This window comes from Oculina patagonica, chromosome 6 (assembly GCF_052425735.1).
Source record: "Oculina patagonica isolate OP01 chromosome 6, crgOcupat, whole genome shotgun sequence".
Classification (NCBI taxonomy): Eukaryota; Metazoa; Cnidaria; class Anthozoa; order Scleractinia; family Oculinidae; genus Oculina; species Oculina patagonica.
In genome coordinates, this window is record NC_135763.1 from 20,877,810 (window position 1) to 20,892,649 (window position 14,840).

At 38.3% G+C, this 14,840-nt stretch overlaps 1 protein-coding gene across 1 annotated transcript in view; it reads right to left on the bottom strand.

Annotated features, from left to right (window-relative positions):
- The window catches only part of LOC144655986 (exocyst complex component 8-like), a 30,671-nt gene that overhangs the window by 11,914 nt on the left and 3,917 nt on the right, over nt 1–14,840 (bottom strand). The window contains exons 3-10 of the mRNA XM_078516189.1: nt 11,593–11,688; nt 11,393–11,469; nt 9,983–10,125; nt 6,289–6,368; nt 6,029–6,102; nt 5,395–5,647; nt 397–446; nt 181–274 (exon numbers count right to left, since the gene is read on the bottom strand). Of these exons, the coding sequence (XP_078372315.1) occupies nt 181–274; nt 397–446; nt 5,395–5,647; nt 6,029–6,102; nt 6,289–6,368; nt 9,983–10,125; nt 11,393–11,469; nt 11,593–11,688 (867 nt within the window). The remainder of the gene's footprint in view (nt 1–180; nt 275–396; nt 447–5,394; nt 5,648–6,028; nt 6,103–6,288; nt 6,369–9,982; nt 10,126–11,392; nt 11,470–11,592; nt 11,689–14,840) is intronic.

The following is a 14,840-nucleotide window of genomic DNA, read 5'->3' on the forward strand; positions in this document are numbered from 1 at the left end:
GTGTTTCTACAAAAACAATCAGACTACTCGCACTTGTTTTCTATGAGCGAGCATCAACTCAGCTGTGCCTCGTTGACTATAAGCTCAGATCATAGAAAACTGGGGCTTTTAGTCTAATTGTTAAATAGAAATAAGGTGCATTAGGTCCCTGTCAGTCAGTGAATAGGACATATTACTTACTTCGGTCTATTAACTCCATAGCTCTTTCAAAATCTCTTTGTGCTATGAACATATCTAAATCCTCTGGGAGATCTCTAAGCCAGCCTTTTCCCACCTGAAAATATTGAAAGAGAACAAAACCTGAGTGCTTATGATATATATTTACAAAACCAATGGGCTTTTTTCTGTATTTGAACTCTTCAAATGCTTGAGTTTGCAACAAAAGGAAACTGTTACCTTGACAAGTTTAGAACTTCCAGATGCAGGTGAAGATGATGCAATAGGCTCTGCCAACACAAAAAACAAAATTATTGCTTATTAGCTACTGTACGTAGCTTTTCAAGAAAAAAAAGATAAATAAATTAAGCAGCTACAATTTAATCCCATTTACAATTTATTAAACAGACACCATAATAAGGTGTCTTTATATAGTCATTGCACATGATACAGTGCCCTTCAAAAGGACTTGGCTGGCATTCACGACAGATGGAAAGAACATTTTTGTGAGTTGCTGAATCAGACCCCTTCGGTGAACAATGATGTAATTATGAATTTGCCTCAACTCTCAGTAAAAACAACCCTCCAAGTTTATTTTTTTCCTTGGTGGCCATTTGGCCACCGACTGCTCAAGTTTGGTCGCCAGTGAAAATTTTAGTCGCTAAATTAAGCTCACACTTTCAATCATTCTTCTCAATTTTAGTCGCTAAATTAAGCTCACACTTTCAATCATTCTTCTCAATTTTAGTCGCCAGGCTGGCGACTTTGGTTCCAATTTAGTCACCAGCTCCAAAATTTTAGTCGCCATGGCGACTAAAATGGTCTTTACTTGGAGGGTTAAAAAAAAAGCCATCTTAATGAGCCTCTGACTCTGGAGGAGATTGCCATCTATAGGTGCTATGAAGAAAAGCAAAGCTGCCGGCCCTGATGGTATACCTGCAGAAGTACACAAAGGCTGCTGGCACAGCTCTCATAGAGAAACTGCATGTCCTCTTCACACGAAAGGAAGTGATTCCCAGTGATCTTTCGCGATGCTCTGATTGTCCCCATTTTCAAGAAAGGTAATAAGACAAACTGCAGAAACTATCGAGGTATTTCCCTGTGTTCTATTGCTGGGAAGATATTTGCTAGTGTCCTTGCATGCCACCTCTTCCCCATTGCCGAAGAGGTCCTTCCAGAGTCTCAATGTGGTTTCAGACCAGCACGCTGGACTGTTGACATGATATTCTCAGCACGACAGATTCAGGAAAAGTGCAAGGAACAGCATAAAAAGAGAAGATCCTGTATGGTGAACTGACTAATGGGAGAAGTAACCAGGGGGGCAATGAAAACGCTTTAAAGATAGCCTCAAGTACAACCTGAAGCAGTACGCGCACGGTAACAACCCCGAGAACTGGGAGTAATTAGCCAATGACTGCCCTAGCTGGAGAAGTGCTATCAAAGCTGGTGTGGCACACAGTGAGTAGCAGAGGAGGGAGCACAGTGAGGGACTCCCCTTGGCGAGAAAGGAGAGACAGCGGGATGCAGGCGCGGTTCCGGCCTCTGCTGGGTTCAGATGTCCGGTCTGTCAAAGAGTTTGCTCGTCCAGAATTGGTCTGCATAGTCACCAACGAACTTATGCCGACTAATTTGATTTAAATTTTTGCCCCCACAGGGTTCCAGCCCAGAGGCCGGAACCCAAGGAGGCACCTTAGAAGTCCCCGTGTAGATAGGTTAAATGTGTGCACTCAGTGAATGGTACCGGAAAAAAGCTCGATTTTTGTCAAAGCGGCTCGCAAAGGATTGCCTAAATGCTCGCAAAGGATTGCCGGAATGCTCACAAATGAGCAACGGAAGTCAGTGCGCAAAGGATAAAAATAGCCGTCGCACTGTGATAAAAAAAAAAAAACCTGTTGCTTGAAGAAATTGCTAAAACATGTACCTGAAAATAAAATGATGTCGAAAATGACATGGAAAGCACAACAGGCGTATCATTCAGGGACGAAGAGTTTCTTATCTTAGTCAGCGACTGAACGTCAAGAAAACAAGTGGAAATCGTTTACATCTTACGATGAGTAATAAACAAAAGCGTCATGCAATACAAGGTACCGGTAATACGTTTCCCTAACAAACTGTCAGTTTATTTGATCAAAAGAGTGGGTTGAAAAAGGATTAAAAATTGTTTCATGAATCTTTGAATGTGCCATATTTTGTTACTTGTGGAATTGTTTGGCTTTTTGGCCTGGAAATTATTGTAAGTTCATTTTAAATGTTATAAGCCCGGAAATAAGCTTGTGTGTTGTCACCGCTAATAATGTGTTATTTCCACTAGGTAATATAATCAATTTGAATTTGCGAATTTTATTTTTTAGGATGCAACGGTGTCACACAACAAGAAATTCTGCAGCAAACAATGTCGTAACGTACATGGCACAGTAAAAGAGAAGCGTAAATGTGTAGTCCATTGCCGGCATCAAAGTAAAGGTGACAAAAAGACTCGACTAATCTTAGATTACTGCTGTAAAAGAAATTACTAAAGAGGTGGGGGCAGCTTAGCGAGAGCTATTACTAGTTTTAAATTTAATTTAATTTTTATGTCCAAGTAGACATCTTACTCGTTACAAGGGATTGCCACCACCACAGCACTTAGACCACTAAGATGGATATCAATTAAAGATGTTCACCCACAACTCAAGTCCTCTAGATGTACCCACTGGTAAAATGTTACTGCAGTATTCAGCTGTGAGGGTTAGAGAAGCCTCCATCAAAAGCTGACTAGAAAACATACCTGTGTCATCTTTATATCACAGATAGAACTGATCACAAATGTTGTCTTTGCTAAATATACTGGACAACATGTTTCTAATCCATTTTTTTTTTCAGATAACCTTAGTAACCTACATTAACGTTAAATATTATTTCTTCTGTTTTAGCTATTTAATTAAGAATGTGTTGTTCGTTTGTGTAGTGGCTTAAAATTGTTTTTGCTTAGACTCTTTCGAACCAGTTGGACATTTATTTTCCTTTGTTTCATATTATGATAATTAATACATGTAATTATTAAAAACTAGCAATGGTTTATTGCAATTCCTCATATTTTCCAATTCTTTGGGCGTTTTTAATAAAACAATAATATAATTCCACTCGCGTTTGTTGGCTATGAGATCATTATAGCCAACTCGGCGCTTTGTGCCTCGTTGGCTATCTACCATCTCATATCCATTGGCGCTCGTGGAATTAATAATTGTTAAATATTACACAAAGGAACAATTACATCCATGTAAAGATTAATTATGTACAAGTCATCTTAAAATGACTACACCATGGTTGATACCATTTCAATTTTGTCAGCTGATTTGTTTTGCAGTATACAATAAAGCTATATAGTTCATTAATTTTAATCATTCATCCATCTGTCCATCCGTCTGTCCATCCATTCATTTGTTCAAGTTGGTTGTTTTGGTTGGTTCGTTATTCATTCGTTCATTTGTCATTCACTCATTCATTCATTCATTCATTCATTCATTCATTCATTCATTCATTCATTCATTCATTCATTCATTCATTCATTCAGTCAGTCAGTCAGTCAGTCAGTCAGTCAGTCAGTCAGTCAGTCAGTCAGTCAGTCAGTCAGTCAGTCAGTCAATCACTAAATCTCTCAAAAAAATACATGGGTTTTTGTGCACTACATGTGCACAGCACTGCACTTCACTTACACTTACCAGTCAGTATAGTAATATCAGTTTGGAGACATAATCCCAAAAATAATAATAAAGTATTTTTCGTTTGTCTCACGACGTAGTGTCACTTGTGATGTAGATCGCGACGTTTCGACTGCACACTGCTAGTCTTCATCAGGCGATAAGGTCGACTGGTTAGGTGTAATCTTATAAAGTACGCTGCTGCACTGTGATTGGTTGGTTTTCAACAGCTGTGATTCGTGAATTTCAATCCTCGCTGTTCTGGTGTGCTGTTGTTCCCTCAGGGGTCCGCTGTCGTTCAGTTCTCCTGGTGTCGTGTTTTTTGATCGTGGGCATCCATGCTTCGGGAATTTCAATTCCACTATCCCTGTTGATATTGTTAGGGTGAAGTCTTATCTGAATTGCCTCTTTGACCCTGCGTGTGTACCAGTGTGGTTCACGATCAATAAACTTTACCTCGTTCCAAAGCGGGTAGTGTCCGGTGTTGTGGGTGTGCTCTGAAATGGTGGAGGTCTGGATATGGGCGAGTCGGATGTCCTGGTCGTGTTCTTTGATCTTGTCTTGCATAGGTCTTCCAGTCTCACCGATGTAAACTTTGCCGCACTCACAGGGAGTGCGGCTTGAAAACAGCACGTACGCCTTGTTGTTGTAGGCAGCGTCTAAGTTGTTCGGAAACACCTTTGACATAGGGTAGAACCGCAGTAGATTTAAACTCGGTCGTAGGCTCAGCACTGGTGCTCGGCTTTCTGGTCTTGGTGATCTTCTGCAAGACTTGTTTTCAAGTTGGAAACTACATTAAGATCACACCTAGTACGGCCGAAAGACGCCGTTGATCCGACTAAGCAAGATGGCGTTGTTTACAGAATTCCCTGTGAGTGCGGCAAAGTTTACATCAGTGAGACTGGAAGACCTATGCAAGACAGGATCAAAGAACACGACCGGGACATCCGACTCGCCCGTATCCAGACCTCCGCCGTTTCAGAGCACACCCACAACACCGGACACTACCCGCTTTGGAACAAGGTAAAGTTTATTGATCATGAACCACACTGGTACACACGCAGGGTCAAAGAGGCAATTCAGAAAAGACTTCACCCTAACAATATCAACAGGGATAGTGGAATTGAAATTCCGATAGCATGGATGCCTACGATAAAAAAACACAACACCAGGAGAACTGAACGACAGCGGACCCCTGAGGGAACAACAGCACACCAGAACAGCGAGGATCGAAATGCACCAATCACAGCTGTTGAAAACCAACCAATCATTGTGCAGCAGCGTGCTTTATAAGGTTACACCTAACCAGTCAACCTTATCGCCTGATGAAGACTAGCAGCGTGCAATTAAAATGTCGCGATCTACATCACAAGTGAAACTACGTCGTGAGACAAACGAAAAATACTTTATTATTACTATACTTTACCACGATGATTAACGACAACATTTTTTACGATATTAACCCCAAAAATGTTTTTCAAATCATATCATAGCTGAACAATGGGCATCCACAGGACACAGTAGTTTAATACATATATATAATAGATATTTTACTAACCTTCATCTTCATCAAATGGATTTGTTGAATTGCTTTCTTTGAAAGGGTTCTTAGAATCATCATCGTTGGTAAAGGGATTCTTGTCATCGTCAAGGAATGGATTTTTTCCCGTTTCTTCAAGGAATGGATTGGTGTTCTCTGAACTAGTACAAGTCCCTTCACTTGCAACCTCAATGTCACCTTGAGTGAACTCTTGTTCCAGTTTTAGTTTGAAGTTCTTTTTACATTCTTCTATTCTGTCTAACCACTCTTTCTAAGAAAAAGAGTTGACAATTATTGGTCAGTACAACCTAAAAACTAATCATAACATTACTTAAACATCTCAAACTAGTATTTAATAATAATTTTCATTTTCTTCTTTATTCATCTTCTTCAGTTTTTTTGGGTCTTAGTTGATTTTTGATGTCTTTAAAACCAAATCAAGGTAATCCAGCTTCAGTTGCAATGCACTGGCCAAGAACAGGACATCAGTAACTCATCCTAAGAATCATACTAAAATGTATAGATAGCAATAATTTATTAATAATTACTTGTATACAGCACAATCTCAAGTGAAGAAATTCCTGAATTAGGTAATGTACTTAACAAACTGAAAGTTGGAATGACATTGTGCTCATTACACTCTTCTGTTTACCTTGATCTGTTTACTTTCTGCTTGATATACATGGGTCTCTGGAAATAGAAAAATCTTAAAAGCATCTTTCAAACCTGAAAAATAAGAAATTTTTCCATTTGATTCGTAAAACCAGACAGCATGTAGTTTCTGTAAACAAGAAGTGGTTCAGCATGTTGCAATTTGAAATTAGTAGGTTGTGGCGTGACTAAATTCTTGTATTCATTACTAGTTTGGTAAATAAATTTGTTTGGAACTATAGAGTGGTTAAACACTCATACCATCTGCACTTGTCATGTTCACTACTGCAACATTTTCAAGTTCAAACAAGCACTGGAACTTAAAACGAACTGGACCACGTCTGCAGGTAAATAAAAAGTACAACACATTGTATAAGTCTACCATCTGTGAAACCTACTTTTAATATTACATAATAATTGAAAGGGTGCGTGGAAAAATGTCCCCTTGACTTTTTGGCTAAATTCAACATTATCAATTGAAAACAGCTCCAAATTTCAGATGTAAGTTTATTTACATTGTATGTGTGCTCAACATTGTGCTGAATTTCATTTCGCTGGTCTTTGCTGCCTTTTCGAGAAATAACACAATTTTTTTGCTGGCAGCGTCTTTAGGAGTTTTCTTTGACAACCGATAAACAAAGAAAACCTTTGGTTCCTCAGAACAATGAAAGCAGCCAAAGTTTTAGGGTTTTTGGTTAGGATTAAAGCAATAACTCTAACCATAACACTAACCCTTACCCTAGCCGTAACCCTAGGGATAGGGTTAGAGTTTGTGGTTAGGATTAGGGTTAAAACCAAAACCCTATCCCACAGCACACAGCTAGCCTTGATTGCCGTTTTCTGGCAGTTAGTTTCCACTTCGGTTTGCTTGCGGTTAATTAGCTTTCACTTGTTTGCTTGCGGTTAGCTTTTTTTTGTTGTTTCGGGCAACACTATTTTGAAAAGTTTGCTCCATAAAGCGCCTGCAGAACACTCTGAAACTTCTGTGACACATGCGCCATTGAACCGATTTAAGGTTACTGTAGACCTTCAGGGGTGTCTTCCGGAAAATCGTTCATACGCGCGTTTCTTTTTACAAAACCTTAGAAAAGTATATATCACTGTAAGGCTAATAGAATGTAGAATCTAAAGAAACAATTATTTTAAAGATTTAGTCTAATGGTAAGCTCGCGCAAGCCTTAAACCGTAACACTGACGATGTTTGCTAAATTGAATTACCTGCTTTCGTGTTCGCACATACGACCAAACAAACTGGACAGTGTCAATCAGCAGGTAATGGACTACAAAAGCGTGTGAGGCTTTTTGGATATTCATATTGGTTGCTGAGAAAATCTATTGTAAACTCGGCGATTAGAATATTTGCTGATCTTCGCGCAAGAAGGCGTAAAACGCGAAATATTTGAAATATTAAAAAAGCCTCACACACTTGTAAATAACCAAGGAACGTTTTGGCCAAGTTTCGTTAAAATCCGTCAAATCTACATACCCTATTAATTCGCTTAAAGCAGTGGAATCCTCGCAAAAATAAAGCCCGAATTTTTTGCTCCTAAAGATTTGCAAGCTTATCACACCTCATCAAAGTGTTTGTGAACGCGGTCATGCCGCCGACCAATTGAAACAAAAGCTTGCGTCCCCAGAGACTCCTCACCAAAATAGTTCATTGAAATTCACTAAAAACCGTATTTGGCAATCAAATCATGGTCGAATGATTTGAACGTGGCTCCGAACTGTAAATTTGGCCCGAATATTTGGAGTACTAGCAGCTAGATATGTGGTAAGTAAGGACAACCAGAATGGATTCCAACACGGGAAAACAAAAGGAAAATGAAGCGCTAGCAAACGGGAAAGGACGGGAAACCAGCGGCGAAAATAGCAACCAAAATTGGCTGACCGGCGATCCCAAACAAAGTGCTGTAGCGGGGATGAATTCGTTCGGTAAAGCTTTCCCTTGAGTGCTATAATTCGATTTGTTCTTGAGCTCCAACTGGACATCAATTTGCTTCTGGCTTTCTTCTAATCTCCCTCTTTCATTTTTGTTTTCTTTAACGCGGTTTTCTTACGAAATTTCGTCCAGGTTGTGTTCTCTCTTTTCAACGAACTCATATCATTTTTTTACAGACTTTTGCATGAAAATTCACTGATCCTTGTGGCCTAACCCATGCTAAACAGCACAGCTCTTTTGATGAAAATAAAACATTCAAATCTGCGTAACTCGAGTCGCCGGATGAAGTTTTCCGCGAAAAATGTACGGAACGCCCCATGTATAATAAGGATTATAACACCTTTAATTTGTTATTTATTAACTTTTCTAAAAAGAAGTTTTTCCTCGATATCATTTAATAATTTTACATTACTTTTTTCACCAAATTATAAATCGGTGTTTTAGGTTTAGAATGAGCAAAGAAAAAAATTTTCGCAAAATTTGGCCTTTGAAGGTCTACAGTAACCTTAAGGAACCCCAAGTAAACATGCATGGCAAGCGTGCTCGGCAAAATCACATTCTGCTGGTTTTCCCATTACATCTTACTTTGCTTTTCATAAAGCGCTGTTTGCTCTCCCATCTCCAATCCTTACAATATCACATCACACAAACTACAAGACCCTGCGCGCATAATCAAGACAAGATTGCACACACTTTTTGGTTGGTCCATTCGTGCATATTTAATGAGGTAGCGAGAAAAATTGCGGCAGAAGGTAGAGCTCTGGACACTCACAAATATTTATTTATTTTTTTTTGAAGTCCAAAACCAGGTCACTTCTCAGCAACTTTGTTGTCGCAGCACCCAAGCCGACACTGCTAAACTTGTGTTGACAAAGTTCCTGGCAAGAAACTTTTGCTTTAGACTTTTATGCTGCCAGGCTTGAACTACCTCCGTTAGTGCAACGTTGTTCTGGAGTGCTGAACAGTGCTATTGTACAAACAAGGCAGGAACATAATCCCTCAGCTCTTCGAGAGTTGCTGCCAACTTAGTAATACAAGTATTCAGACTTAATGATGTCCTTCAACCACCTGGCAGCCACACTTGTGCTAAAACTAACCAAAGACTTTGATTTTCATGATCAAACGGCCATTTTTTTCTCTATCCTCTCACATGATATCTATAATGTGACATCGCGTCATAATGCGATATCCAGTCCTTTTTTTTAAAGTGATTCCACAACATGGCGGCTAGAAACTAAAAGCATGGCTATGAAATGTTTTTTTTAACCTCTCAGGACTGTTAAAATATAACTCTAGAAGGAGAGATTTACATGTGATGTGTCAAAAAACTCATACTGCTGGCTGACTGTAACCAAAGTAGGCTTGTATTTGTTTTGCATAATGTTATTTCCGAAATGAAATCTGGCAAAATGTTTAGCACGCATAATAAGATTGCACAAAAAATTGGAGCTGTTTTTACAATGTTGAATTTGGCCAAAAATTCAAGGGAACATTTTTCCACGCACCCCTTCAATTCAACTCAGCTTCAAGTTTTCAGTGGTTGCATTTTCTAAGTCAAATCTGAGCCCAAGTCAAATTCCTAGACTTATAATCTGGAGGTCCCTTGTTCAAATCCTCCTCCCTGCCACTACTTGGATTTGTCTTTGGTGGCCCTGAATTCAATTCCTCCATGCTTTGTAAATAGCCAAATGGTTGTCCTCCTGCCAGTTGGGATTTTTAACAAAGTTTCTGTTTATTTACAACATTTATTTGTTTGTAATCAGTGTCCCCAATAAGCACAGCAGTGCTAAAGGCATCAACACTTAAATAAATTGATTAATCTATTTTTTGCTTATAATTTCCATCATATTGAATGAAAGTACCATATCTATGGTATATTCAAGTTTTAGCCCGTTAATTTGCAAAGGATAACAAATCAATAACAGTGAGAAAATCTCAAGAAATTTTAAGCACCAATTTGTACATTCTTATTAGAACTTTTAGGGAAAGAAGTCTATTGAACCTTACACTGACCTGTTCTGAATAATGTTTGCTACCACCATACTGTCGTGTAAAAGGAAGGCATGTACTTTAGATCTTGGAAGAAACGTTTCTGGATCCACCTCAACCAGGTCTCCCTCAAATACACAATTAACATCAGTTATATCCAGGACACTCTAAAAACACAAACAGCGAAGAACAGCTGCTATCAGAAATGGTGCAGTGCTGAGAGCATTCATCTGCCACCATTGTGGCCTGGGTTCAATACTAGACCCAGTGTCATAAATTATTATATGGTTGAGTTTGTTGTTGGTTCTGGTCCTTGCTCCGAGGGATTTTCTCCAGGTTTTCTGGTTTTCCTTGCTCCACGTAAACCAACCCCTCCAAATTCCAGTTCGATTGGGAATACATGGCCCCACAATTAGCTTTAAATACAACGATTTATAAATAAAGGTAACATATTTATAATTTTATTATCATATACCACCAGAAACCCATAAGGGTTGAAACGTGCAACTCCCTATGATTCGCATTTACAAAGCGTTTGAACATTCATTTACACTAAGTACCATATTTGGAAAATCATGAGAAACATTAAACCAATCAAAATTACTATAATTTTTTTTTATTTGGATTAAATTCACAGCGCGCGCTAACTTAATACGCTCGATGGCGTAATCTTGTTTTTGAACAAGCTTGGTTGAATAAAGTTAAATTTGGTTAAATTCTCCTGTTTCATCTTCTTGAAGTAGTCTGGAGAACTTCGCTTCGATACACTTATAAAATAATGTATTTCTTTAGTTTCTTAAGAAATTTACAGCGTTTAGGTCGCAATTAATTCAAGCAACTTACCGCAAAACCAAAAATTATGTTGCGTGTGTCATTACATGTATAAAGCATTCACGTACAAATTTTTCGTGTTTCCAAATATGGTACTTAGCAAAATGAATAATTATTCAAACGCTGTGTGCGCGCGTTACATGTTTCAACTCTTATGGTTTTCTGATACCATACAAGTGAATAGTGCTTTTTGCATGCGTTGATTGGTTAATTCACTGGTAAGCAAAATACTATTCACCTCCTAGCAGCTAAAGAGAAACAAACTGCCTTTGCATGTTGCTTTGTTTACCGAAAGAAAATGATGGTTTCTGCTAAATATTTAACTTTTTATAGTTGTGTGGTTTAGACTAAAACAATTATTACTATCACCAAAGTGGAGGAGAATAGTGGTGGATATTTTTACAGAGCCGCATTCATAAAGCTACACTGTATAACATCAGGAATTATTGTATCGTGTACATAATGGTTGCATTAGTTGGGATGAGGTTTAGATACCATAACTTGTGATATGCTTGATATCAATGAATAAAGCTAAAATGACATACTTCAAAATATATGTGTAACATGCATTCCATTGTATTCAAATACAAAGTTGTTACTTACAGCCAGGCCCTCAACAGATTCAATGGAGCTGCTACCTTTTTCATCTTTCTTTGAAGGTTTTGTAGAAGAACTAGATTCTGAAAAAAATAGTGCAGAGATCAATGCACTTTGGTAATACTAATACTACAATACTGTAAAGACTGATTTATATCCTGCCTTTGTTATATGCAGTAGACTGTACTTAGTTATAAAATTATCACCTTGTGTTCCAAATAAAGACATGTCTTGTTGGCTGCTTAAAATTGATTTCTGTTCTGCCAAGAAATGTCCCAGTTGATACATTTCAGCCTCCAGGTCTGGTGGACTTAGCTAAGGATATTGTTAATCTTACATGTATACTACATGTTGAATTAGTTTTGAAAGCTGTAAGTTAAACATTGCAGCTAAGCAAAAGCATGTTGACAGTTTTGATTTTGCTGGTATTTTGTTATTACCCATATTGCGTTGTTCCAGAAAAATAATATCCATGCCTCTTCCATGGAAGGCTTCTTGGTTTGAACCTCCCCACCCTGCTGGAAATTCCAGTTTAAATTCCTTCAAAAATTTTGGCTTTTGAGACCGTCCACCACTTTGGAATTTTCAATAACTTATTCTTTCGTTACCATGAAATTCTGGTTATAAGCTCCTCCGCTTATAAGCCCAACTACCTGTAAAAAAAAGACTTCTAGTTATGTAAGGTGCCCCCCCCCCCCGGGTACAAGCCCCCCTCTGCTAGATGACAGTACTGAACAGGGATAAATGTTGCTTTATTATGACTTTTTAACTTAAAAATGTATTTCGATCAACAATGCTGTGGCTCGCTTCGAAATATATTTTTTTATTCTGCTTCTAAGCCCTCTCGGATATACCTTATTCATACTAAATTTTCGCGTGTACTTAATATCGCAAAAATTTTGGGAGCCGAATAGAGCAAAAGTGTATTAAATTTTGTCAGAGTTTTATTGATCAGTCGTTAAAGGTTAAGGAACTACTGGGAATATACAAAGGTCTGGCTCAATGTAACTATAAGGAACTTGCAAATGGAAACTTTGGTGACCGTACTAAAGAGATTTTGGCCAATTTACAAGCAGAAGAACAGTAATCAGAGGAAGGGTGCTTGTTGAAAAGACGGAGAGATACTTTCAAGCACAGAAAGTTGAAGTTCTAAACATTTGAAATTTTTATTTACTTTTACTTAACAATTTGGTATTAATTTTCGCGTGTGTAAATTTCGCGAAATGATTTTTTTCGTGCATTTCGTGATTAGTTCAAAATCGCGAAAATTAGTACTCGCGAAAATTAGTAAGAATAATGTAAGCCCAACCAAAACCCCTTATGAAGTTGTATAAGCCCAAGGTTTATAACCGTATACCTGCCAACTCTCACGCCCTGCGCGTGAGTCTCACGCCTTGGGCATGAGTCTCACGCCTGCGAGTTGAAAACTTCGATCTCATGCCAACTCACACTTATGAACCAATTTCTCACACCTAGTCGAAAAATGTTACATATTACAACCATAAATTATGGCACACTTTCCAAAAATATTTGAACTCAAACCAATGTGAGAAACAAAAACTCCATGTAAATTGAGTTTATGACAATACGTTCCCCAAAATCTCAGAGTTTTGACAAGAAAAGCATTGAGAATGTGATCGTGTTTAGCTAAACACGTCTTGGGAATGTGTTTGGGATATGTTCGGAACGTCTTCAGAATACTTTGGACATCTTCGGGAATCTTAGGAAATGGTCGTGTCATCTCCGGAAATCCTAGCACTCTTAGGATAAAAATCTCACGCCTTTGGCCCAGAAAAAGTTGGCAGGTATATAACCGGAATTTTTACGGTATTGAGTGAGGATAACATTATTTGCTACAACTTGTAGTTTACCCTTGTAGTTCAGGGACGGCGGAAGAAGGGGGGCTGGGGGGGAGGCTTAGCCCCCCCCCCAATATTTCTGAAAAAAATTAAGACTTTCTAAGAGAAGAGTCTCTAAAGCCCTAGTCAGCCACCCCAATAAGAAAAATGCTCTGTGGTCCCTGTAGTTTACCCTTATTGGTTGGGTTACACTTCATGTTTGGTGTAAACAGGGCCTTAGAACCATTTAATAACAAGAGCTCTTAGAGCTGAAAACTGCGCTGGTCACGTGACAACTTTAGGGGAGCCATGTGGGGGGAACAAAAAATGCACCCCCCCCCCTCTTATCCCCTTTACCTGCGTCAAACAATGTTGCGACTGACAAACAAAATGGTAAGAAATTTTCATGGTTGACTAGTTCCATCCGCAATTTAATATTTTTCTTATATGCTAATATTGCTGGCCAAATTTAATTCCCACAATCCTGATCCGTGAAACCAAAAAATCTTTAAAATCAGCATCCAGTGTTGTATTGAATTTCCATTTAAAGATTGAATAACTCGCTCCAAAAATGGAATATTGGAGCAAATAATTAATCAAATTTGAGAAGAACACTAGACCTGTTTTTTGGCTGAATGGGAATTCCCCAGGGAATTAATTTACCAATGACGGAAACCTTGCAAGTAAGGGCATGTTTGTCTCAGTGGTTTTCCATCAGATTTCAGAAATCCTCTAGATGACACAGCTCCAAAAACACATAACGCTAAAAAGTCGCACAATGGATCCATTTGATTACCCTTTGTTAGGATACCAATGGAACGGCGAACTTTATTTTGACGTTGTTTTGCCTATGGGACTTAAGACCGCTACGATGGCCTGTCAACGCTCGACTTCCGCTGTATGCTATATGCTCACTCAGGATGGATGTTATGTGGTCAACAAGACGCCTAAAGCTTAATGCTTAAAACCGGGCGGTTGATGTTTAACTACTTTATTAGACAAGTACAGCAAAAACTTTTAAAATACCATTTAATTTATATTGAGTAACACGCAAGTCTGTGGATTGCTTGTCCATGCTTGGACAAATTCCTGCTTAGGCTTTCAAATTTTTATTTTTCTTCCGAATACTGAATAACCTAGGTATTGAAAACGTTTTGTGTGCAATCTTAAATAAATGAACTCAAACCAGTTAAATGGCAGTACAAATGATCTCCGACCGAAACAAACAAACAATTTCGTTAAAAACTAAGACGTGTTTTTACATGTAAACATTTTTTAAAATGTACCACACCAAAAAAATGGGAATAAGAACAAGATAAGAAAGCTTTTCAGCTTTCAAACATGCAAGCTCTTCACGTCAATTTTGGGAAGCAGTCACGCAAAAGCAAGTTCTTGATTGCGTGATTCATTGCAGGTCATTTCTCCATCGCCGTTCGGTTCCGACTGAAACTCAAAACCCTTGAATGAAAAACAAAAAATATATATTTTATATTCCTCGCTAAAAAGAGCGGAGTAACCAGAAAATTACAGTATTGGCTCCTGCTCGAATAAAACTAGTAACATAAATAATAAAAAAAACGAATAAAACGAGTCAAATATCAAGAATAACAGAAAAA